Source organism: Scleropages formosus, chromosome 5, assembly GCF_900964775.1.
Source record: "Scleropages formosus chromosome 5, fSclFor1.1, whole genome shotgun sequence".
NCBI classification, from domain to species: domain Eukaryota; kingdom Metazoa; phylum Chordata; class Actinopteri; order Osteoglossiformes; family Osteoglossidae; genus Scleropages; species Scleropages formosus.
In genome coordinates, this window is record NC_041810.1 from 35,054,873 (window position 1) to 35,080,583 (window position 25,711).

The following is a 25,711-nucleotide window of genomic DNA, read 5'->3' on the forward strand; positions in this document are numbered from 1 at the left end:
CACCAATTCCATCTAATGTCAACCAACTGGAAAAAAGAAGCACCCTGGTTTGAGAGGGGATGTGGAACAGGTCTTCAGTAAGGCTGTAATGAGACCAATTGTTTTGTGTTTTTTTACTGCCCTCTTTCTTTTTGTTTTCCAGTATGTGATCTCAGATTTTACTCAAATAATGTTTATACTCAATCTGCTGAACAACAGGCTGAAATGGTAAGTTGCCAACTGAGTATTGTGTATGTTTTGTCTGTGAACTGTAATAAAATGTGAGAGAAGTATTTTGTATTATTGCCAACAGTGGTGGGAATGTCAGGAGAGAAGGCAACAATGAAAGGAGGTTTACACTTTTAGGATTTGCATCAGGCTTCTTTTAGGAAAGCTAAAATAAGTGCTAAGTAAGGAAATGCAAACCATAAAAAAATCAAGAAATAAACATGCACTTGTTAGAAGGGTATGTGTCACTATGCTTTCTTTGGTATCTAGGTTTAATTTTATGTCTTCTGTTGTTCAAACAAAGAGCTGATCATAACACTAAGTTACTGATTTTTTTTATTACATACATACATACCTAAGAGACTTTTATGAAATTATGCCCTCCTGGTAACATGCTCATGATCTTTTAATAATCCTATAGGAAGAAAGCTTATTAGAAATGGTTGGTTATAGGACAAGAGGGGGTGCGGTGGCGCAGTGGGTTGGACCGCAGTCCTGCTCTTCGGTGGGTCTGGGGTTCAAGTCCCGCTTGGGGTGCCTTGCGACGGACTGGCGTCCCGTCCTGGGTGTGTCCCCTCCCCCTCCAGCCTTACGCTCTGAGTTGCCGGGTTAGGCTCCGGCTCCCCGTGACCCCGTATGGGACAAGCGGTTCTGAAAATGTGTGTGTGTGTGTGGTTATAGGACCATTACAGAATGGCAACCTTTGCAGCCATATGTAATTACCCTAAATTGTTCTTGTAAAATTACCCAGCTGTATAAATGGATAAACAGTTGTAGGTAGATTAACGTTATAATTTGTTTTGGAAAAATTAGTCTAGTTTGAACAAATGTAATTCAGGCTAAATTAACTAAGTAGCATAGTAGCATTTCAGGTGTTTATTCATCATTAGATTTGATTAAAATCAAATGACTGTGGTAATCCATGTTTTCCTCAGGGAAGATTTGGGGAATGAGCTGGTTTCACTGGGGTGTCAAAGCAACACTGATGTCCCATCCCACGGAACCAGAAATACTGCCCTTACATTTACATTACATTATATTTATTTATTTACCTGACGCTTTCCTCCAAAGCCCTTCCAACAATAGAGCTGGCAAAGGACACAATATGAACTAAGACTTTGTCGGATATTATCTGGCAAAGTGAAAGGTGAACGGAGGATGTCTTGGCAAGCTAAGACTGCATTGTTTATCATCTGTTTATTAAGTTGTTTTAAATGGATATTGGGAGTATTGAGAGAGTTGTGTTCAGTCAAAACACACCAACACTTATTGCAATTGTAACTGTTGCTGAGCTTGACACTTATTTTTCCTTTATTTTCATCTATTACAACTATTCATTCTAAATTCTTCCCCCAAGAGCAAATGAAAAGCAGTGTAAGTGCACATAAATTTGTATTTCACAGGCAAAAACATTTAAAACTGCAATTTTAAGATTCTTCGTGAACTGAAACATACCATCAATTCTGGGAGGCTGAAACAATATACAGTATTACAGTACTGTCACATAAGGTTGTGCAAAGGATATTGGTCAAAGGGGTTTGTGCTAAGCATTCATTTGACTTCTCTTGGACAACACACTGAATTCAGGTACTGTGTTAAGTACTCTATTTTAGAACAGTGGCCACAATCCCTTCTGCACAGTTAATCTTTTATTTTTTTAAAAAGAGTGACGCAAAAATAATCCCCTCTTGTTCTTTCATCCCATGACATACTGCTGTCTAATGGCAAATGAAAGCTTAAGAGTGGCATACATTCAAATATCAACAAAATTGTGCACGATAGTCCAGTGATGTGTCATTTATTTAGCTTTAAACAGCCTTCAACAGGATACTATCAGAGCACAGAAGTTGAAATAAAATCGAGTACAAAATTAAAAACATAAAAATGTAGAAATTATTTAAAAAACCATAGAGCTAAATGGATGAAAACATACCCCTTTCACATTCTCACCAAGAAATCTAATAGTTATTTACATTATTTTACAATTTCAAGTTATTTCAGATATTCACAGGAATTATTAATTCCATTTCTGAGTGTAGCTTTGCCCACTGGCTTGCAAAGTCAGCTTTCTCTGTGCCCTTTGAACCCTGATTACCGCAAGCTTTTGCTCTTCTGCTCCTCCTGTGATTTTCAAACATGTACTTTGATCGCAATGTCCCTAACACAATCTGTGTCTATAAAAGGTGTAGATGTATAACTGATATTTATATTATTATTGCTAAAATTGGAACTGAATAGTCAGAAAAAGTGTACTGATTAATTGATTGATTAATTGATTGTGTTTTCACATTCAAACTATAAAAATAGTTCATAAGTTTTTCTGGTTCTATTGCCATTTGCTGTTGCAGAAATATCTCCATATCGTACCATTTATTTCCGCTGCAGAAGTGCACTGATTGCTATGCTGCTTATTGCTTTCATGAAAAACAAGCCTTTTGATGAACAATGAATTCCACCCTATGTGCCATAATGCTGTAATCTGGAAATAGGTTCTCATTACTCAACTACAGGTTATAACTGATGCAGTGTGTGTGTATATGTTGAGGGACAATGTTAACAGCTGATTAGAAGTTTAAGCAGTATAGTGTGATATATATGTGTGATATATATGTAGACATATATATATATATATATATATATATATATATATATATATAGATGCTCCTTGACTTACAATGGTTCCACTTTTGATTTTTCAATTTCACAGTAGTGAGCTGGTGATAGGTATTCAGTAGAAACCGTACTTCGAATTTAGAATTTTGACTTTTTCCCAGGCAAGCGGTATGCGGTGCAATACTCTCTCACGATGCTGGTCAGCAGCAGCAATCCGCATCTCCCAGTCTGCTATGCGGTTGTGTTTTGTGCATCCATAATGTCACAAAAATGTCCATCTATGTCTCCTGCTACTTGTGGGAAGAAGAAAAGGAGGGCAATTACTCTTGAGGAGAAACTCAAGATAATTGCCCAGCATGAAGGCAGCAAGCCTGTAATGGCCATCGCATGTATGCTAGGCTATGATGTTTGGTAGGGTAGGTGTATTAAATGCATTTTTGACTTACGATGGGTTTCACAGAACGTAACTCCATTGCAAGTCGGGGATTACCTGTATATACACAATGAGACAGACTCTGAAGATGTGATGAGCAGGGGAAAGAAAAATGTAAAATACTGCTCACATGTTCTCAGAGTGAAAACGAAAATTGAAAGTCCACAGCTGAGCTTTTGCTCAAACAAAACAGCTCTCCTTTTCATCACAATCAGACCATATTCAACCTGATGTTTGGTATCTTGCATCCAACCTGAACAGACCTTCTAGGATGAGTCACATGATATTTAGAAAACAGCCATGATGAAGTTGACAGAGTGCCTTTTCCACCATGTGGTCCAATTCTGTTGAATGCCTCAGGATATTGTTCCTGAGCAGGGCCCCCAAGTTTTCTTCACCTGTTTGGCAAAATTCCTGTAAAAAGTCAGGAATTCCTGCAAGTCTAACATCAGGGTATCATACATAGTTGAACAGCTGAATAAGGAAATAGGTTGTTACCTCTGTAGCTACTGCAGCTGCTGTCCAGTCTTCTGTTACAGAAACTCAAGATAATATTACAGAAAGATCAAGAGAACTGTGTCATGGCTTAATTCAGTGTTCCTTTGTTGTGAACAGTTATATACATAAACATAGATATAAACAAAACATCACAAGAATCAAGCTCATCTTTAACTTGTAATGCCACTACACATATGAGCTGTTCAACACCAAGATGACATTTATGGCATTTTTTGAGATTTGTGATAAACATGTGAAGCATTAAATCTCGAGTAGTCTGGTGGCTATAAGAATTATTCTAATTCTCATTCATTGCAGCTCCATGGACCATGGTACTCAGTACTGTACTGTATTTCAAAGGCTAAAAACGTCCTTTTGGCTGTGTAGTATTTAATTTCTTAAATATCAGTCTCAAATCGTTATTGTTCTTATTGGGCGGCTGGCCCTTTAATAACTTCCTGGAAACAAAAAAAAAAAAAAAGAAAATCTCTTTGTGTTAAACCGAATTTTGAATTTCCCCATGGAACTAATCTCACTCCTGAAAATTTAAGGTGGAAAGACTGGTACCTGCCTTCTAAAAGTTTACTTTCTAAATCATAAACTGATTTTTTTTCCGCAGGAAAAGCACTGGGCATAGTGAAAACGAACAGTCTGAAAGTGAAACAGAAAGAACTGTGGTTAGTTATAGTGAAATTATTAACGGTGTGCATTGAATAAGCGCTTCCCCATAGCGTCCTAGCGGCGACCCATCGGCATTTCTGAAAATATGACCGCCTTATCTTGGACGGCAGTGATTGGTTCTTTTCTGTGACGTAGACAAATCCTGCTCCGTTATTGGCTTTAGTTGTAGTCCTTCACGGAGTATGTTCAATGCGTGAAAACATAATGTAGTCCGGACGGTGCCTTAACGAAAGCGGACTCTCCCGGTTGTGGGTAGGGTTTCAGTGCTGTTCTATATGAATGAAATTAGTATTCTGCTCGATACTGCTCTTTGTGATCGCCGCGCAATGTTATTAAGGCAACAAGTGCTGTGTTTTTAGCTAGTTAAAAATGTAAGCAAATACGAGATTGTTTAAGCTTGAAGGTTTTCAGTTGCCAGCACTAACTAACTAGGCCTTATTCCAAAGTCACTGCTCAATGTGTTTTTTATTATTATTTTGTAAGCGAAGACTTATTTACAGCTGTTGCGTTTTTATCAGTCGGTGTTGTTTGTCCGCTAACATGAAGAGAGTACACAGCTTGCAAAGGTAAGTTAAATCTTCAATCCTCTGAGTCTGACTGTCGAATTGTAGCTTAAGCCTTAAGTCTCCCACCCCCGGATTGACATGATTGTTCAGCTATTTGTTAAAAGTACAACCAGTCTTAGTCTTTACTGGGTTTTTTGTACAAATCAAATGTTTTAATCAAACGGTCTTTGAAACTGAAAGCGATATTTTTTTTTTCTCTTAGGATTTTTAAGTAAACATTTTTACATGATTAAGCACTTGATTAAACAGTTTCGCTATCGTCAGGCAAGAGATTGCGGGTTTTATAACATGACATGAGCTAATGTTTAAACAGCTATAAAGGACAATCTTGTGTAATCTAAATGTACGCCGGCCCGCTGTGACCTGTGTTTTATGCCAGTTCAGTTGTAGTAAAGTGCAGTTTTTCCGTGTCACTGAATGATGCGATGGCTGAATGAATCTTCCTCGCGAGTGTTGTGTGACAAAGGAAAACGAGTTTACTTGAATTTGAAAATAACCGACTGGTTGAACCAGTTTAGATCAGCACCGATTGTTGTTTTTCTCATGCTTTGCATGAGTAGCAGCAGGAATCTTCTTCACTTAAGTTCATGAAATTCCCTGGCTTCTCACCAAACAGTATGTAACCTAATTCCAACCAAGTTATGGCTTTTTAGCTAAATCATGTATACACAAATTTAATTTTACTTTTTCTCCTGTGAGTACTGTTCATTTCTAATCTATAGCCAACTAATTCCTTGAGCTGTTAACATGCAACTAAAAGCAGTAATATATATGTAAAAGTAATATAAACATGATACACTTCCGGTGTGTGACTCACCAGCAACTAAACTGGGCCCTTCATCAAGTTAATGAAATCTGGTGTCAACCTTAACTGTGTTGATCAACTTGGATAATTTAGTTTCTTGTTTGGAAAAATAAACACTGAGATTTGGAGAAATACACTTCTGCATCAGTTTAGAAACAGGGTTGAGACAGGAAATCTCTTCTTAACTTGGAATTGCTTGAAGGGCCAAACACTGCGTCACAGTCAATATAAAATGTGTAATACATCCGAATTTGCTGTCTTATTTGTGGTTTAGGCTTTGTTAAAAACATCACAGATTTATGACGGATTAAATGTTTGCTGTACCACTTTATTTTGTTTACAGCTCATTCCAAGCAAGGTTTCAGTATCCCTCTCTCTGGGAAATAGAATGTGAGACAGGGAACACATGGACAGCATGCTAGATTTATGTGTTATATGTATGATGCAACATAAGTGTATACATTCTTACTTTGTCATTTAAAAGTAGTCTCTTCAGTGTGTTCTGTTTTACGCACAAAGGCAGTGCCATGTTCTTCCTGTGCACTGGGTAACACAAGGACTCAAACAGTGGAGTACAGAAAGACAAGTGAGTTGGAGGGTAACGTAGGATCACATGCTGAAAAAGTAAACTTTTTCACTTTAAACGCTTACTGGTTGTCTTATTTCTGACTAAGGGGAACAAGAAAGGCCAAAAGGATAAGACCAATTCATTACATAAATATGCTTTTCAGTGTCTGCTTACTTTCAGTTTGCAGATGTCTTGAATGTAGCAAAAAAAAAAAAAAAAACCCTTTCATGTTTCTTTCTCTGATGTTTGTCGGCATTGCTGCTCTCCCACATGTCCCATTTTTGCAGTGTCTAGTAAATTGTGAAGTCATGAACATTGACTTGAGCTGAGGCAAGGGAGGCCTGCAGTTGTCTGGATTTTGTTCTGTGGCTTTTTTTGATCTCATTGATGATTTTAAGCCTCCTGGAAGCATTTTTATAAGACAGCCACCATTAGGTGCATTCACAACTGTTCTAATCTTCCTCCATTTGATGAGCATGTCTTGACCATGGTTTGACTTGAGGTTCAGAGCTTCATGAATATGTAATCCTGTCCAAATTGAAAGACTTAAGCAACTCTTCTCCCCCAGAACTTCAGAAATGTGTTCTGAGTGTGAAATGATGTGCCCCTTTGAATTCCTGTTTTGCAAAATGTTGCTACTTGTAGTTGAAAATTATACTGGACCAGGGTGGTCCAAATCAGACTTATGGTATTCATACAGCTGACAGTAATTTTCCTCTTTATTAGGTTGATTCAAGTTATGAGGCTGTCACCTTTTCACACTGATTGCATGTTTCATTGTCTTTCACACTAAGGAAATTACATTAAAAACAATGCTGATGGTGTTTTTATTCTCCAACTCTATTCATGTACTATGGAAATGAAAAGGATCAGATCAATTTGTCAAAAAGCAGCAAAAATTATAAAGGGGCAAATACTTTTTCATAGCACTGTACATAAAGCATAATTTGATGGCCACTTACTGACAGCATATATATGTAGTCCTGTGGGGTTTTTATATTTTATTTATATATATATATATATATATATATATATATATATATATTATTGCTTGGCTGTTCTGGGTGGCATGGTGGCACAGCTCTACTTGCTGCTGTCTCACAGCGCCTGGGTGGTGCCAGAGGGTGTAGGTTTCATCCCCATTCAGCCTGTGTGGAGTTTGCATGTTCTTCCTGCGTCTGCATGGCTTTCCTCCGGGTGCTCTGGTTTCCTCCCACAGGCCAAAGACATGCTGTTCAGGTTCCCCCATAGCGTGTGAGTGACAGTGTGTTCCACTGATGTATGAATGAGTGATCCATTGTAAGTAGTGTACCTACCAGTGTAAGTTACCTTGGTGAATAAGGTGTGGGCTCATAACACTACACAGACTTCATTGGAAGTTACTTTGGGGGAAAAAGCATCTGCTAGGTAAATAAATGTAAATGCTCACAGCACTAAACCACTGCATGTCCAAGTGTGGTGTTTTAACTTTTAGGCTGTGGAGCAATGTGACCGTGCATATAACACAGAGACTTTACATGTCCGGTGCCCCAGCTAATGGAAGCTTGTGTGATTGCCCTTGACCCCTGTAACAACGTGTGTGTCTGTTCCAGGTTCATGAATAGCCGAGCTGCTGCTAACTGCCGTTACCAGCCTACCTGCTATGAGCATGCTGCAAACTGCTACACACATGCGGTGGGTCCTTAGCCGCACTTTTACTTGTGTACTCATGCAGCTGCTTCCTCTTGCTCAGCTGTCAGACCTGTTTCATTTGTATAATTGGCACAACAGCTATTATAAGAAATAATTGCTAAAGCGAAATCTATACAGACTCTATAAAAACAAAATGTATAGATGCACATATATCCTTGATACATGTTCTTTTTGTTGACCAAAATTTAACACATGGTCTGCAATAAAACACAAGAATGATTTTTATCTCTTTTCCATAGTTGCTCATAGTGCCCGCCTTTGTGGGCATGGCCCTCCTGCACCGGCTCTCGGATAATGGCTGGGAGAAAATCACAGCCTGGGTGTATGGAATGGGTCTGTGCGCCTTGTTCCTTGTCTCTACTGTATTCCACATTGTCTCCTGGAAGAAGAGCCACATGCGGTGAGGGTGCATGACGCATGATGTATGGGTGTAATGTGTGCATTGAAGACACAAGGCAGTGACATACAGATTGGTGTTTATGTCTGAGCACTCAAGTGTAATTTAAAATTAGCACTTAAAAAGTGGAACAAATTGGGTTATTTCCTTTGTTTTCTGAAAGAGTCTAAAGTCACCTCTTCCAGACTCCACCCGTGAGCTCTTAAGTTTATGGATGGTGTAAATGTTCATGCACTGTAACTTTAAGATCATTCCCGGATTAACCTTTACGCAGCTACTCTTGTAATGTAAATGTTTTGTATATGTATATTTTTAAAGATACATACATTACTAGGAAGGTGATCTGGAATCTTGGCTATTTGGATAAAGTTTTATGGAGCTACTCGTGTGAACAGTGGTTTGTATGGTGGAAAGTAACTACCGTGAAATCCCTATTTAATGCCCCCATTCTAATTAACGCCCCCACCCATTTTTGAAAATACCCAATTTTTTGAGTAATCAGAAAAGAACGAGAGAAAAAAAACTTATCGGTACCAAGTTTTAAATCCCATTCTCTTGGGACGTAATCTTTCACACGTGAAGTAAGAAGGGCCCTAGAAGCATCCCATATCAGTAAGCGTTTACTGATGTTGTTGTGGCCCCACAACTTCTGCAGTCAAAACAAAATACTTTCTTCGTTGGCCCATGATTTCTGCCTGCTCCACATGTACACAATAACGTTGCTTGGAATGTTTGTTTTTGGCAAAGGTCTCACTCCTAGCAGATGTACTAGAGGTGCTATCTTTGTACCGTCTGCATAAGCCCCCAGTGTAACTGTCAGCTTCTGTATCATCCATGGGCCGAGAGAAATGGATACTTCAGACTGTCCCAAAAGGTGTCATTTGTTGACAGGATGCTAGGGGGTAATACCCGATGTACTTGTGGCATTTGCATGAACGTTTTAGGGAGCGAAATGATGATCGATTTCACTACCATATGACCTCTAATAAACACCCCCCCCTTTGGAAAATGTAACGCCCCTGGGGGTGTTGACTAGGGATTTGACAGTAACTGTACTTTACAATCACATGTTTGCATCTGTCTTGTTTTCTGCTCATGTAATGTACACATTGTATTTTCTATGCGATGTATGTTGCTGTGGAGAAAAGCGTCTGCTAAATGAATACTTGTAAATGTAAAGAATTCAATACTGAACCCAACATGAGCATTTCAATTCTCATAATGTTTCTTTCATCCACAGTGCAGTTGAACATTGTTTTCATATGTGTGATAGAGTGGTTATTTACTTCTTCATTGCTGCCTCTTACACACCATGGTAAGCAAAACAATGTACTTTTTAATATAATTCAATAGTAGCATCCATATCCATAACAGATTATAGTTCACTTCTGGTCTCTCTGGGGAATGTGACCATGCAGTGTATGTGTGCAGGTTGAACCTCAGAGAGCTGGGACCACTGGCCTCCCATATGCGCTGGTTTGTATGGCTCATGGCTGCCGGGGGAACTATATATGTGTTCAACTACCATGAAAAGTAAGTACTGCTGTATTTATTCATTTTAAACATCACTGTCTCAAACAAGCAGGCGTAACTACAGAAACACCATGCTGCAAACATTTGCATATTTCTGTAGTGTATGATATATATATAGAAACTGGGATTGTACCCAATTCAAATATCTTAACAGTCCCCGTTATGGGTGTGAACACGCATTCAGATCTCTGCGGATATGAAGAATTTCAGAAGAGTGACCTAGTCTAGCTGCCATGGAAAAACAAATTCGTAGAATATTATCTCTGTGCTGCACGGACAGGGTGTGGCATACCCATAAAATTGCTGTACTACATTTTGCTTTATGGAAGGACATTTCGATTTTCCCATTGTTTCCTTGTAAATGATATATTTAAAGTTGTGTTATTCTTCATAGGTATAAATTTGTTGAGCTCGCCTTCTATCTAACCATGGGTTTTTTTCCTGCACTGGTTGTGACATCAATGGTACTGTATACATTTATTTTTTCTTCTCCACTTTCTTCTGTCCTCATGGAGTGGACACCTCTGTAGATTGTTCTTCATGTTCCTCTCTGCTCATCATGAGGGTGTGGAACTCTGCTTCTTGAGGTTTGCAGTGAAACCTGTCCATGACCTCAATTAAGTGGTGTGAATGGATGCTAGCAGACACTGCGACCCTCAAGGACTGGAGTGCCCTGCCCTTGAGACTGTAGCTTTCAGCCCTTTGTCTTCCCTGTCATGCTCATGCTGAACTGCAGTTGTCCTTCAGAAACCCAACCCTAAAATGCACGTCATATAACATGTTTTCTGTCACATGAATTACATCAGTTTCACGTTAAAGTAGTCAAAGCAAAAGTTAAATGTGAACTAGTATTCAGACAGTTTGCTTTATACTTTACATAATTTTATTGCTTGGTAGACACTTTGAAAATTCAGTTATTTGTAGAGTGCTTATTAGTTAAGCAACTCAGGTGAACTGAAACATACAGCAACACTTTTCTGCTTGGCACTTCATCATACAATCAGCCTGCCATCATATTTATTGTATTTTTGTGCAGGCCAGTGATGAAATGAAGGATGGGAGGCCTAGTAAACACATGCTGAAGGACTTGGTTTCTGACTGGAAAATGCAGCCTTGCATGGGGAGCCAATGAACAAATAATTGCACACTGAGATAGAGCAGCATAACACCATCTTATTTATCTTATGACTTTTATTAACAGCTTTTTGTAGTGTAAGAATAATTCAACAAAGATGTAAATGGATCTCATTCATCTTGAAGAATACTTTTTTTTGCATGACCTGTTCAGTGGTTAATTTCTCCTTATCTAATCTAACTTGCTACAAAACTGTTTTCCACACAAACTTTGTAACAGTGCAGGTCCAAACTGCTTTAAAAACATATGGTTTGTTTGTGAACTGCATTCTATACAGTCCATAGCATGTAGAAATACTCAGAAATATGCTCAAAGCTGCATTCACATGTTTCCCCATTGTCTTGCTTCTATACAATCCCATACCCAGGTCAGATCCATTTGTGGACTGAGAAGTGCATGGTGCATAACTAACACCACTTCCTCTACAAACACTTGAGGTTTTCCTCCTGGTGCTTATCTCCTTAGAACAACACAGATGGACTTCAGGAGCTGGCCTGGGGGGGGCTCATCTACTGCCTGGGAGTGCTCTTCTTCAAGTGTGATGGTGTCATCCCCTTTGCCCACGCCATCTGGCATGTATTTGTAGCACTCGCTGCAGCTGTGCACTACTATGCCATTTGGAAGTACCTCTACCGTAGCTCTACAGCCAACGATGTCCGAGATCTGTGAGCTTGAGTCACATTGACGCTGTCCACCTGAATTCACACATACTGCTCCTTGTGAGCATTTAGAGGGGCACAAATTAGGGCCAAATGTTTACAAGTACAACAGTGTATTGTTTACCTTCTTTATCTGTATGGGAGTTGTGACTGCCTACAGAAATACATGACTGCTTGTAATCCTTCCATTCTGAAGCAGAATATAAACCATTAAACATTAATTTTGTTATTGCTATTTTATGTCTTTTGGATATAGGGTCAAGTAGCCACATTTCATTTCCATTACTTTTATTTTAGGCCCTTTAGAGTAATTTTTGTTTCAGTTCATTTTATCAGTGAAATGGTTAAGAACTCAGAAAAAGCAATCTGAGAAAGACAACCTAATTTTATGAAGATTCTGAAGGTTGGGTCATTGTTTCAGCATCTGAAGTTTCTGCATAGTGGTATGTGTTCTCCAGGTTTTTTTTAGGTTAAGTACGTAACTGTACTCCTTGATATTTTGAAATGAAAATAAGATGTAATTTTATCATAGAAGTACCGTAAGTAGTATATTTGCAGTAGCCATACAATCAGATGTTAATGCCAAGGATGTATTCTTAAGAAGTGTTGGACTGCAGGTGATGATAGTCATGTTGTTACTGAATATCATCTTTTTAAACCAGGAAGGTTCATTTTTTTTCCAGTGAAAAAGTAATCCAAATGTAAAATAATAGAAACAGGGGCTGTGAGGTTTTTAAACAGTTTTGTTTCCCTAGCAGTTGCCCGTTACTCTTAACATTTTTTGTATTAAATTTTCATGAGGTTAATAACAATACATGTGTGGTTACTCTGGAGAAGAATGGAAAAATTGGTAAAATGTTGATGAGGTCTTTCTAAAGCAGAAGAAACCAGGAATCAAATCACCCCCCCTACCCCCTTTCTACTGTTACAGACTACAAAGAGGTGCACAATTTTCACTTATATTGTAGTATTGAGCTCTGTGGATGAAAGCAAGAAAAAGTTTAGCTAGCACTCCACTAGATTATACAAAGGAAACTACGAGTAATTACAAGTAATGCGTGAGGGTATGCGGAAGAAGTATTGGCAGTAATCTGATTTTATGAAAATATCGGATACTTTTTGACATACCCTTGGCTTTGTAGCAATGCTGCAAACTTGTTGTAGCGTATTAAACTTTTTTTTTTTTTTTCCTTTGTCCGAGTCCTAAAGAGATTGCTTGTCAAAATAATAATGGTATTATCTGTTCATCTTCAGAGCAGTCTGAGGTCATACACATATACAAATGTTATGCATTTTACAGTGCTGTTTCCTTAAGAGAAATGTACAGCAGTGTCTTGGAGTGTTTGCATTGAGGGAAATAAATTTTAAGGGTAATATTACAGAATTTAACATGTTCAAATGCTATCTTCAACATTCGTCAAATAAGACAATTCTCTGCACTGATATTTCAGACAGGACCATATGTACTGCAGATCGAGAGGATGTTGTGTGTTTTTCCATTATGAAAGCTTCAGTCTTGTGAGTGTATTTGTACTATTTTCCACTGGTATTTATGATATTGAGGAGTGGCTTATTTCTGATCTCTTGAATATAATTCCCCCCCCATTCCGCTGTAGTACATTTCTGTATAGACCTGGATTTTTTTTTTTTTTCTTCACAGTACAGTATAGTGTTTTGGTGCTGTCATTAAATAATTTTTGTCTCACCTACATTTCTTTCAAATGTGATAAATGGACAAAATAAAGCTTTCAAGGTTTATCTGATTGAAAGTGTGCTCCTACAATTGACATTTATGTTTGCCACCATTCAACACCATTTTTTGCAATTTCTGGAAATTCTATTTCTTTGATGTACAGTTTACTACACATTAAATTATTCAGTGTAGGAACAAATTTGGGTTTGTTTCTCTTCTGAAATGTTTGGTCATGTAAGTGCTAGCTAAGTAACTAGTAAATATGTTGTATTTTAGTGATGATAATACCTCTAAATACCCTTGTCCAGAAATCCCATGGTCAAACTTACCACCCCTGTAACAACAAAACCACAAAAGAGTCGTTTTATGGTACGCCACTTTTTTCAGGAGTTCATCTTAACAGTTCCATCACTGAGATGTGATAAAATTTTTTTTGAAAAAAAATAGCCTTAACTTCCTCATTTCCAAACTATTTTTAATGCTTAGTTTGTATCTTAGCAAATTGCTACCGGGGATTTTGTGCATTTACTGTACTTCCTGTGCATTCATTGTCTGGCAAAAATAAAATTAATGTGAGAGAGAAAGTAAGGGGATTCACAGTGCCATTTTAAGCCTGTCACGAAAACAGAGTGGCTTGTGGACACCTGTGATTTAATAGGCCTGCATAAAATTTCCATTTCTAAATTGTTTCCCATAGCTCTCAAGCTATGTGGCACTCAGTTTTCTTCAGTAGTAAGTAAAAATGTAAAATTCTAGACCCGAACGTGACAATTGTACAAGTTCAGTTTTGTCAGAGTTCATATTCTGCTAACTTTTAATGTGTTGGTCAGACAGAAAAAGTACTGAATGAATAGAACAGCAGCAGCACAATGGAGATTCAAATGTGTTCTCACTCAGTTTTAGTTTTACCTTTTTTTTTTTTTTTTTTTTTTTTTTTTTTTAAAAACTAGCAACTCAACGGTATTAGATCACAAGAGCCACAAGCAGCAGACTACATGCAACTAAAAAATGAAAGGAAATGTAACATTGTCCAATTTTATTCAAATTGTCACACAAATCTATGTGATGTTTTACACTTGTAGTTTTTACTTGTTTAGACCACTTTTTTATTAAAATGTATGGATGAGTCACCCATTGTGAGTAGTGTATCTAGCAGTGAAAGTCCCCTCGGTGAGTAAGGTGTGTGGACTGATAACACTACACAGTTCATTTGAAGTTGCAATACTTCATTGGAAGTATTGGAATAAATGTAAATAATGGTTTTTGCAGTAGTTAAATGAGTACAGCTTCAATAATTTTATAACCTGTCACTGAGAAAGCAAGAATGTCCAAGTGTCCGGAGCAGCTTTGTACTTAAAGCACTCCTAATATGTCCCTGAAAATAGCCTGTGATTTTTTTACGTTTAAATTATATTTCATACATTGTATGTGAATATACTGAAGCGCAGAGAAAATTGCAAGCGGTAGTAGTATTGCTGGGTGTATATAAATGCATATTTTATGTCTATGTATCTCACCAAGAGGTTTGTGGGGGGAAGGGGTGGCTGGGATTACTGGGAGAGGTAATCTGGTATAAACAAATGACTTTACATAACCAGGTCAATTTAATAAATCCTGAAGTCCTCCCTTCCAGGGATGAGACACATGGTAGATCAGGATTGCTTCAAGAGAGGAACAACGGTCAGCAGTGACCAAACTAACATAAGTCACAAGTGGGTAGCAGTAACATAGTTAAATGTACTAATTTGCTGTTTACTTCAAGTACAACTGAAAGTTTAGTATGTATAGAAAAAAGCAAAAAGAAATATATTTGCCTGAAAAGGTATTTAATAATCTCCACAGCTGAGCAAAAACAATATAGAAATTAATTATTGCTGCTGTTATTATGCATTTATGTAAATATGACATACAGCCTTTACAAGTTAATTTTATGAAAATATGTTTTGCTTTGTTTGATGTGAAGTTTATCTCAAAACAAGGAAAACTAACAACTATAACAACTCTTTCTACATTTATTTATAATTTAAAGTAAAAGGGAAAGAGTTAAGCATAAGGTTAACATAGCATAATTCTTAAAGAAGCAGAAATAAATTGATTGGTCTTGACTGTATTACAAATGAATACTTTAAAAAACATTTACTGAGGAAGTTTTTTTTACATACATCCTGATGTTTGCTACATTAACAGTGCATGCTATTCAAAAAAGTTTGCAGATGCAATCAAATTTATATATAGAGTTTTTGGGGAACAAACGGTGAAAAAGGAAATCCATATAATATTTAAATGTTATGCTGCTGGCATAATTTTGGGTGATTTCTGGGTGAACTCAGAAGTGGGGAAAAAAAAGTTGCAAATGTATATGGAAGTTATTGGACACTGATGATAGTTCCGGAGGTCATGATGGTACGACAGCTTCAGCAGGTGCCCGCTCTGTAGCGGGTCTGGGGATCAAGCCCCTCTAGGGGTGCCTTGCGATGGGCTGGTGTCCTGTCCTGGGTGTGTCTCCTCCCCTTTTGGCCTTGCACCCTGTGTTGCTGGGTGGGGCTCTGGCTTGCTGCAACCCGGCTTGGGCCAAGCACTTGTTGACAATGGATGATGGTACTTTTGTCCCTTTTGTAGACATCAAAGTGGGAGACAATGTGGAACACCTTATAAGTTATAAGTTGTGTCATTTCAACTGAGCAGTGCATAATTTGGATCTGTAACTATCTCTTCCAGAACTAATCTATGAAACAGTTATATGCCACAGAGGCTTGGAAAGGCTTACTAATGAAGAAATGAATTTATCCACTACTCTAGCCCATTTCAAATTATCATCCAGTTCAGACAATAAAATGACGAGTACAAGGAGCCATCGTTGTAACTCTCATCATGTTGTCCATGAATGCACTAATAGGGGGTAGAAACATCACATCCTGCAGCCTCTCACTGCCAGCAACCCATTTGGAAGCTCTTATAGTAACTTCCATTGCCTTTGTGAACACCAATGGTTAAATTTACATCCAACCATGATTCCAACCTCCAACCGATGCCAAGATGTTGTATAGCTTTCTGTACTAAAAAAACTGAATATCCCCAAAGTAGGATTTCACCAGCCCTAAAACCCTTGCAGGGACCTTAAGAAACCTGAACACCTCCCATAGCAAACTGTGCAGAACTGATCCAAAAGCATTTGCCAAGTCCAAGAACACCACACTGAGATCTCTTTTCTCTTTCTTGGCAGTCTGTATCTGATGCCAAATTATAAATTATACATTTAACGTCTTACTTCTCCTTACCAAACAAAGCCATTATAAACTTAAAAATATCTCAGAGAAACACCACCCTCGCTCACTCCTTCTTCCTTCTAAGAGCTTCCACCCTCCTCAATATAATCTACTCTTCATACCCACCTGCAAAACATAAATACCCTCCCTTTCCCCCTCCTCAGCTCACCTCCACCATCTTCTGAACTGCCTTTTCTCTTGAACAAGCTTCTCTATCTCTACCTGCCACCTTGACTTCACCCAACCCAGCTACTCCTTACTCCTCACTTCCATTACTCCAAATCTCTCTGCCCCATTGCTATACATAACCTCCCCCAATTTATAACATCTATTCAATTTACTCTCTGCTGCCCCTTCATCTTACGCAAAATGCCAACCAAAGCATTATTTACACTACCTCATACCCCAGCTTCTCTACCTGCTGGCCACCAAACTTTGACCATTGCTCCCTTGACTTTTCCTTTCCTGGTGTACTCCCCTCTGTCTACACAGACTCACTTGCCTGGCATTCACCATTCTGTAACTTGGTGCCCAGTCCTGCCTCTTCAGTGCCAGGGGTACTGATATCCTGCAGGCTTTGGTGTGAGACCTGCCACTGGACTTCAACCTACTGACTTGAGCTACTTCTCAAGAAGTAGTGATCAATGTGGCACCCCTGCTCTCCCACATACAGTCACCTTTTCCTTTCCAGGTGAATCCTCAGGCCTCTTATCAATATCATCTTCCTCCACCCAGAAACACAAACCTGCAATTGCCTTCCATCATCAGCCGAGCTGGTTACTCCCATGTACATTCTGCTGCCTGTAGTCATAACCACACACACACACACACACACACACACACACACACACACTTTGTGAGCTGCTCATCCCATACAGGGTCACGAGGAGCCGGAGCCTAACCCAGGGGTTCAAGTCCCGCTTGGGGTGCCTTGCGACGGACTGGCGTCCCGTCCTGGGTGTGTCCCCTCTCCCTCTACCCTTTTGCCCTGTGTTGCCGGGTTAAGCTCCGGCTCCCCGCGACCCTGTATGGGACAAGCAGTTCTGAAAATGTGTGTGTGTGTATTTACTGGTGTGATGTGGCCCGCAGCAGACATCGCACAGGGACAGTGCTTGTGAGACCTCCAATCTGCCAGCTTAGAGTGGAGTGATGGCTTCTTTGCCCTGACATGGTGCCTATTCATTCTGCATGTCTTGCTGTCAGCCTTTACCTCATACACTCTGGGTTAGAGTGTTCTGGTAACAAGCTTCCTTCCACTTTCACCTATTGTTGAGAGGCTGGACCCTAACTATTTCACCTAGTTGCAGAGGTCTCATGTCCATCTAGTCTGTCTGGGGTCGATCTTAGTTATTTCGTGTCCTTCTGAGTGTCAAGGTTTAGGGCAGAATCTACATAGGCAGCATAGACCTAGTGTGCCTGCATAGCAACTGCTGTGCTGGGCATATCGCCATGCCTTCCCTCGGGGTGTTGTACAGGTGCAATAGCGCTTGGTAGGGGTCATCACCCATGACTGCATACTTTCTGAAAATCCTTTTCACAGTTTTCAGTGCTCTCTCTGCAATGCCATTCTCCTGGCTGTTACCCAGGCTGATGGTTTTGTGTCAAAAACCCTACAGGTCCTTCAAGTTCTTGAATTCTGTTGAGGTAAACTGGGTGCCACTGTCATTCACTAGCACCTCCGGTGAGCGATTCCTGGCAAAATGTGCCTTGAGCTTTTTCACCACTTTACTAAACCTGATAGAGCTCCGTTTTTCCACTTCAATAAAGTTGCTGTAACAGCAGTAAGTGACCAGATAGTCATCTCCTCCCCATAAGAATACATGACTATTCTTTGCCAGGACTTCTTAAGCATCGGTGTGACAATAACGGATCCTTCAGGCTGTTTGTTGCTGTACATGGCACAGGTTCCGCATGTTTTAACATGCTGGTGGATCTTCGCAGATATAGCCAGCCAGTACATGATGTCCCTGGCAAGTTGCAGACATGGGCTGATGCTCAGATGTCCTGTGTGCACTTTTTTCATCTCTCTTCTCAGGTTGTTTGAGATAATGACTCAGGCACTCCTCAGTTTGACTCCATCACTGACAGCCCCACCCAATATGAGTGGTTTGGACGCAGCACTAGTAATTACGTCATCCTTATTGTCTGGCCATCTTTTGACGATCATTTCACCTAGAACTGGGAGGACTTAATCACTCACAGTAACGTCTCGAATGCGTTGCATCAGTTTGTCACAAATGGAGTATGTAGTGGTGATGTGCACTACTTCCTCAAGGGTCAGTTTCAATTAAATTCAGTTCACACACGCACGCTGTCTGAAACCGCTTGTCCTGAGAGGTGTCGCAGCAAGCCGGAGCCTAACTTTGGCAATACAGGGAGCAAGGCTGGAGGGGGATGGGACAACCTCAGACAGGATGCCAGTTTGCCGCCACTCACCCTAAGCAGGGCTCGAACCCCAGACCTGCCACACAGCAGGACCCGGCTGAATCTGCTACCCAAGCCCAAGAAATATATACTGTTTCTTGCAATTTCCATTTTCTTTTTGTTCAATTTGTCTTTCTCACTGCATCTCTTTAGAAAGTTTATTAGGTGTGCATCATGTTCCGCTTCATCCTGTCCATGGATGATGATGTCATTTGCGATACATATCATACCCGGGAGTCCATCTAATGTGTTGATGAGGTTTTTCTGGAAGATGTCAGCTGAGACTGATAGGGGCCAAAAGGCAGAGTAAGCCACCTATAGCTCCCAAATGGAGTTATGAATGTAGGGCATTTTTTCTTTTCAAAAATGTGTTTGGTACTGCAGTATCTGCATATACCACTTTTCTTCGTGGCTTTGGTGCTCTTGACTTTGTTGACCTTGTCAGTAGTCAGAGATGTCTTGTGACTTGTTGCAGCCTCTCCAGCTTTTTATATGTCTGTGCACTGTTTTAGGGTCAGTCTATTTTTACTTCAGCAGGTCACCTCTTTTCCTTCACAGGTCATCATCGTGAATCCCCAAAGTTATCTTGTCTCTCAGGATTGAGGGCTCAAAGTGGGCACAGTAGACAGTTGATTTTAATAAATGTGTGAGATCTGTCATAAATTTACCAAAGTCTTCCCTTTTCCCAAACCTGTATCTATCTCGGGTCTCATTTACTTATCCATTGACAAACTCTTTAAACGCATCCATTATTTCCTTCACGGTGTGTTAATTTGCAGGCATATCAAACTTGAAGCTTTCTAGTGCTTTCAGAGCATGATCTTCGAGACAGTTTATAAGCTTGGCTGTCTGATTTTCGTCACTGGCTCTTCATTGCTATGCTAAAAACATCCACTATACCCTGTTTTCCGCTGCCACCATGTTCCGTGCCTTTACTGATAAGAGGAGGCTTAATACAGTGTAAATATGTTTATTTCTGTCACTGAAACAACTAACATGCAAATGAAAATACTGCCACACATGTTCTCGCATGCAGAGTCAAAGTGGGACCCGGGAATCTGATCCATGCAACAACTGGCATTCAGAGATAAAAAAAAATAATTACTCATCCATTATTTTATAATGGTAAAACAGTTTGCTAAAGACACAACATGTGATATATGACATAATTATCATATTAATGGGTTACTACATATACAACGCAGAATTCTCAGGGAAAAGTCCTACCTTTGAAGTCTTAAATTAAATCTCATGGCCTATTTACAAGTAATTCCAAATGCAAATATAGGAAAACAAAGCATATCCTTTATTCTGTTTAATCTATTTTCATAATGTGTGTTTGTGTTGTGATATGTACCCCTGATGTTGTTCTCTTAATTTTTTTTTTTACATGATTGTGAAATGCTATAGGTAATCTTGTTTGTTTCCTGTTATTGTTGTTTGTTGCTTAAATTACACTACTTTTCTCACTACTTACTACTTTATGATGTCATCAAAGATGGACAAATAATGGAAAAACTATGAAGCCAATAACCTGGTATGATACAAAAATCCAGCAGGGGGAGCAAAACACTACAAAACTATCTGAAACATGTTAACAGTCAGCACCCTCACGGCCTGTTATCTCCAGATACCACAATTTACTGTCCATTACTAACCCTCTAGTCTTCAGGAAGTAAGACCATTTTGGTTACTGGTGTAAAGAGCAATTTTATACTGCCCTTCTGTGCAACCTTTAATTCAGCTTTACAGACCTTTCTGTCTTGGCTGGGCAAACTTTTGTAACGTCCCACGGCTCACATTTGACATTTAGAATACTGACACATCACCTGGCGTGATTTTTGGTTCTTTTGGACTGCTGTTAGTTTTGCACCTAAAGAGTAAACAGGTATTGTTTACACCATGTGCCCCAAAAGGTTCTGGCCAGGCTCTGAACCTGTTTCCACTGGCACCTATATAGGTTGCTACAGACAAAATCATGTGAATAGTATATCAGGGTCATCAGGGTCCATTGAGACTGGTGTTAAGGGTTCAGAATTCATAATAGCTGCCACTTCAGCCAATAATGCTGCATCAACTTTGTGCTTAAGTCTGGATGATCATGACTGCAGGAGCATTTAATCCAGTATTCTCTTAGTAACTCCAACAATCCTTTCCCATGCTCTTCACATGTGTGAGGAGTGTGGTAGAGTAAAGATTCAACTGCAGCCAACATCTCTGTATTGTGTTGTGTTGTATTGTGTTGCCACTAAGGTTTGTAGGGCTAGTAGAAAGGGAGCTGGTGGTATAATGGTTGTTACCTTTAGACCCAAAGGGTGCAGTTTTGAATCCTCCCTCCAGCTGTAGAACCCTTGAGCAAGGTACTTATCCTCAATTGCCCACCTGTATAAATGATATATTGTAGGTACCTAATACTTTTATGAACCTTAGCACTGTGAGTTGCTTTGGAGAAAAGCGTCAGCTAAATGATTAAATGTTTGATGTGATTCTCAGTTCATTGCAGACAGTGATGAAATTCAGAGCTTATACTCTTAGCTGGCCAATGGATGGCAAAGAATCTCATTGAAGCATTTATAAACCTTGAAGCATCCATGGACTCCACCACATCCACATGGATGGCTCTGATGCTTAGACATGCAAAGAACTGCCCACCTTTTGCTTTTGGCAAGACCACCAGATGTGTGGTGAAATGAGATTAACCAGGGTCCAAACACATCTAGGTTTATGTGTGAATAGGGGTTCAGTGTTGAGCCTATGAGGAGATAAGTCTACCATTTGTTTGACAGGTGCTACAGAGTTTGCAGCATGTAATACATTTAAAGATGAAACAGTTCATATACCTTTTAGCTTCCAAGATCTAAAAACCTACTATACGCATTGCACCCTTTGTAAAATGATGTCCATAATGCTGTGAATCCTCAGGTTATCAATGGGTCATGAGAGCTGCAATGTGATGATGAATAGAAACAATGATTGTTCTCTTCTCCTCCCGTGCAAAATCTACTTTACTGAGGCACCCTCCAATTCTTATTACGTCATCTTTTTCAGTCAAGGGATCAAAGTATTCTAATAGAGCTGTCACTATTTTTTCCTCTCTGATGCAGTGCATTTCTCTTCAGAAGATATCTTCCTGTACAGTCTGAATGATTAAACTCTTAGCTCTTCTGAAGACATCTACTGTGCCCAACCGTCCACAAAGGTGTCAGCCTCTGCAGTGCGCTGTATATTCATATGTCATTACCTTGAACATGCAAGCAATATGGATAAGATATGCAATGGCACAAGCTAAACATCTCTGACTGGAAAAATGCCCGAAATGTTCAGATCCATGTTTGTTGTCCTTAGCGATATTTTGAGTGTTGTTACTAGAGGCTAAACTTTAGCATGTGCTGGATTAACGATGTCAAATGTCCTCAAACCTCAGTAGGCTGCCATGGCTAAACTAGGAGTGCAAGTCCTGTAAGGCATGTTGTGTTCCTTAGGTGTGCTGCTGCGACTTCTGTGGGCACATTATGTTATTGTTTTGGAAGAGAGTACCTCCTAATCTGTTGAACCCAATTGTTAACATACACATAGAATCTTCTTTTTTTCATTGAAGATCTAGCACAACACCATTTTATTTTCAGTTTAGAAATTCTTTCACTCTATGAATTGTATTAGTCTCCATGGTTGTGTCCACAACTAGAACAGCAGTACAAAGTTCTAGCTGCAGAGCTGTGAGCCCATGGTGTGGAGCTAGTTTCACTTTACTCAAAATAAAGCATAGTCATACTGCCCATTTGAGTCTGAAACCCTCAAGTAGGCTATGGCCTGCACAGAAGCATTTTAAAACACAGAGTTATTTGGGTTGAGAATCAGAACAGGAGACCCCAGTGTAAGGCCTTGATGTATTAAGATTCTGGAAGGTCCTAAAGGGACTCTCTCCGTGCTTCCCACAGGTATTCCTTTTTGGGGGCAGAGGTGGATCCCAGTCCCAGACATCAACAGTTAGATCCTGCTGCAAAGTCTTTCCTTGAATGACAACTACAACAACAGACCCCAAAGGATCATATAAACTGTTTACAGTTTGCCGGACCCCAACAATTGTGTGAAAGGTCTTGTCTGTGTGGACATTGAACATTACTGGGTCATCCCCCAGATTCCAGTTGATCCCTAGGCTGCATTAAATATGTAGGATGTCTGCACCAAAATCAAGATCCTTTGGGTTACTGGAATGACCCTCTGAAAGGAAGTTTTCCATAACTTCTTTTATACCTGAGGCTATCTTATGTAATGGGAGTTTGAACTTGCTAGCATTTCCTTTGTTCTCTTCAAAAGGTCAATGACAGCAGCAGTGGGTAGTGATTTTAATCTGTCAGTAACAGAATTAACCTCTGATGGTCCAAAGGTCTCTTTCCACAAATTCATTTAAGTCTGTGCCAAAATTCTTCTCTCCCTCTTGTGCTGCACGTCTACAGATACTACCCAAAATGTGCACTTTCATCCTTCACTTTTGTTCCTGTTCTGCACTAACTCAGCAAAGCTATATCAGTTTAAGAGCACAGTAATGTGGAATGAGATACTCCTGAGATCTCAGATGCTATGGTTGCAGCACCTAATAAAGTAAAATTACCATATCCTGAGGTGACACCCTCTTCTTCATGTCATGTCCTTGCTGTGGAAGATAATGAAAGATGCAAGCATAGGTGTGCAAAGTAACTTTTCTTTATTTTTAATCAACCTAATTAGTGGGAAAGTGAGAGTCAGTTGTCTGAATACCACTTGATTTGCCCCAGTCCTGTCCCATATGATTTTCAGTAATTTAAACCAGCAAAAACCAAGTTGTGATCACATAAGGCTGTTTAAGAGAAGCCAATAGTATTATCAAAGACCTCAGCTGTCCCTCATAGTCTCTTTTTCTTGCCTTCCTTCACACACCCACACTTCTCTGTACAACTGCACATTATCTTAAATATTGTCATACATTAATGCAATGTATTTACTGGTTTTTCAATTGTCTGTATTATATTGTCTGTATTTGTTGTTTCTGTCAGTATCTATTGTGTGAGTCTGTTTTTATTGCTGTTGGTTGGCTACCTATGTTTATTATTTTATGGGCTGCGGGAGACATGAGAGTGAAAATTTAATTGTATGTTTTGCACAAGTGCTGCACAGATCAGACAACAAACTTTAACTTGACAAGACAATTTCTAAGCTCTAAACCATTGGCAAAGCCATAGTAAAGTGGAGAAAATTTGGAACAGTGGTAAATCATGACCATCCTGCCAGCATCTCTCCATGAGCCAGACGTAAAACTCTGAATGAGCTGAAAAAAAATTGATTCACCTACTGACTCCTTGGCTGTACTCCAAACCATGCACTCCTGACTTTGTTGTCTTTTATCATGTTTCCTATCTATTAGGGGGACTGGCAGGGGGGGTGTGAGGTCTGGGCCAGATGTCCCGCTCACCTAGGGAAAGTGCATGCGCAATTCATTGCCTCTCCGTCCATGTGTAGTGATCTCCGTGTGGCCACTGTCTGGCTCGCCAGGCAAGAGGTCGCTGCAAATGGCCTGTCCTACACTACTGCGTCTGTAGCAACACCTTCTCGTCAGTCCCCCTCGTTTTCACAGAGCTTGCTACGTCACGGCATGACTGAGTGTCCGGTGGTACAACTGGATGTGTAGGCTGGCCTCATTAGCCTTGGTTGGCAGCCAGCCTAAGAGAAGGACTACTCTGACTCCTGACCTGGGCAGATGAAGCTCGTTAGCCCCGTCAGGCCATCCATATAGGAGAAAGACACTCCAGTATAACACCTATGGCCTGGGGACCTTGCTGTCACCGTCTCAACTTGCTAGGCCATGGCAGATGAACCCCAAGTATAAAGGGACCAGTACTGTACACACTGCACCACACCTAAAATCTCAACTGCTCATGCTTGAAGGGCACACCCACATCTACGAGGAACACCATCATTGAGCTTGCAGCAGACGTGGGCAGCCCCCTTCCTAAATCTTTGTTTGCGAAGCCAAACCATGATAATGATGATGATTTGAATGAGCTGAGGAGCGAGTTGTTGCTAAGGATGTCTAGTTAGAAGTGTGAAAGAAAAATAAGAAAACTGAGCAGAAATGATGGTATGCATTAAATGTCCAACTGATGTGATCTGCAACTGCTGCAGAAAGCCCATTTTGTGAGGAGCAGGAATGTACACAAACTGCTTTCCCAACTCAGACACTAACCAGACACTGGTTAGTACTTAAAAAACAAGAAAATAAATATTGTTGAACGGTTTAGAGGTAAGCTGAAGGGATGTAGGGTGTTTGCTATATGATGCGCATACCTCACTTTATCTAATAGGAGACGAAATAGATAATTAAGTGACAAATTAGAAGTAAACACAAGCTGAACATGCGTTGACCACACAAAGTCTATGAGAAATGTTACTATATATGTAGCATGTGTTTTTGGAGCTATGTAATATGTGTGTATTGGATGCTCGGGGAGACTCCCTAGACTGACACGGGGGACAAGGGACTTTCCCTCCAGTCGGGGTGAAATAA

General features: G+C 39.8%; 1 protein-coding gene across 8 annotated transcripts; it reads left to right on the forward strand.

Moving 5' to 3' along the window:
• The first annotated feature begins 4,609 nt into the window (after positions 1–4,609).
• On the forward strand, positions 4,610–24,182 carry mmd (monocyte to macrophage differentiation-associated). Of its 8 annotated transcripts, none has more exons than XM_018734380.2 (8): positions 4,612–4,684; positions 4,951–4,998; positions 7,964–8,045; positions 8,303–8,463; positions 9,701–9,775; positions 9,892–9,993; positions 10,388–10,457; positions 11,594–14,416. In XM_018734380.2, the coding sequence occupies exons 2-8, from the start codon at positions 4,973–4,975 to the stop codon at positions 11,795–11,797; spliced, it is 720 nt and encodes a 239-aa protein (XP_018589896.1). In that variant the 5' UTR covers positions 4,612–4,684; positions 4,951–4,972; the 3' UTR covers positions 11,798–14,416. The 8 variants fall into 8 exon arrangements, with proteins under 8 accessions (XP_018589898.1, XP_018589896.1, XP_018589900.1 ...); XM_018734381.2 differs by having other exon boundaries at positions 4,617–4,684; positions 4,979–4,998; XM_018734382.2 differs by lacking the exon at positions 4,951–4,998 and having other exon boundaries at positions 4,610–4,684.
• The last annotated feature ends 1,529 nt before the right edge of the window (positions 24,183–25,711 follow it).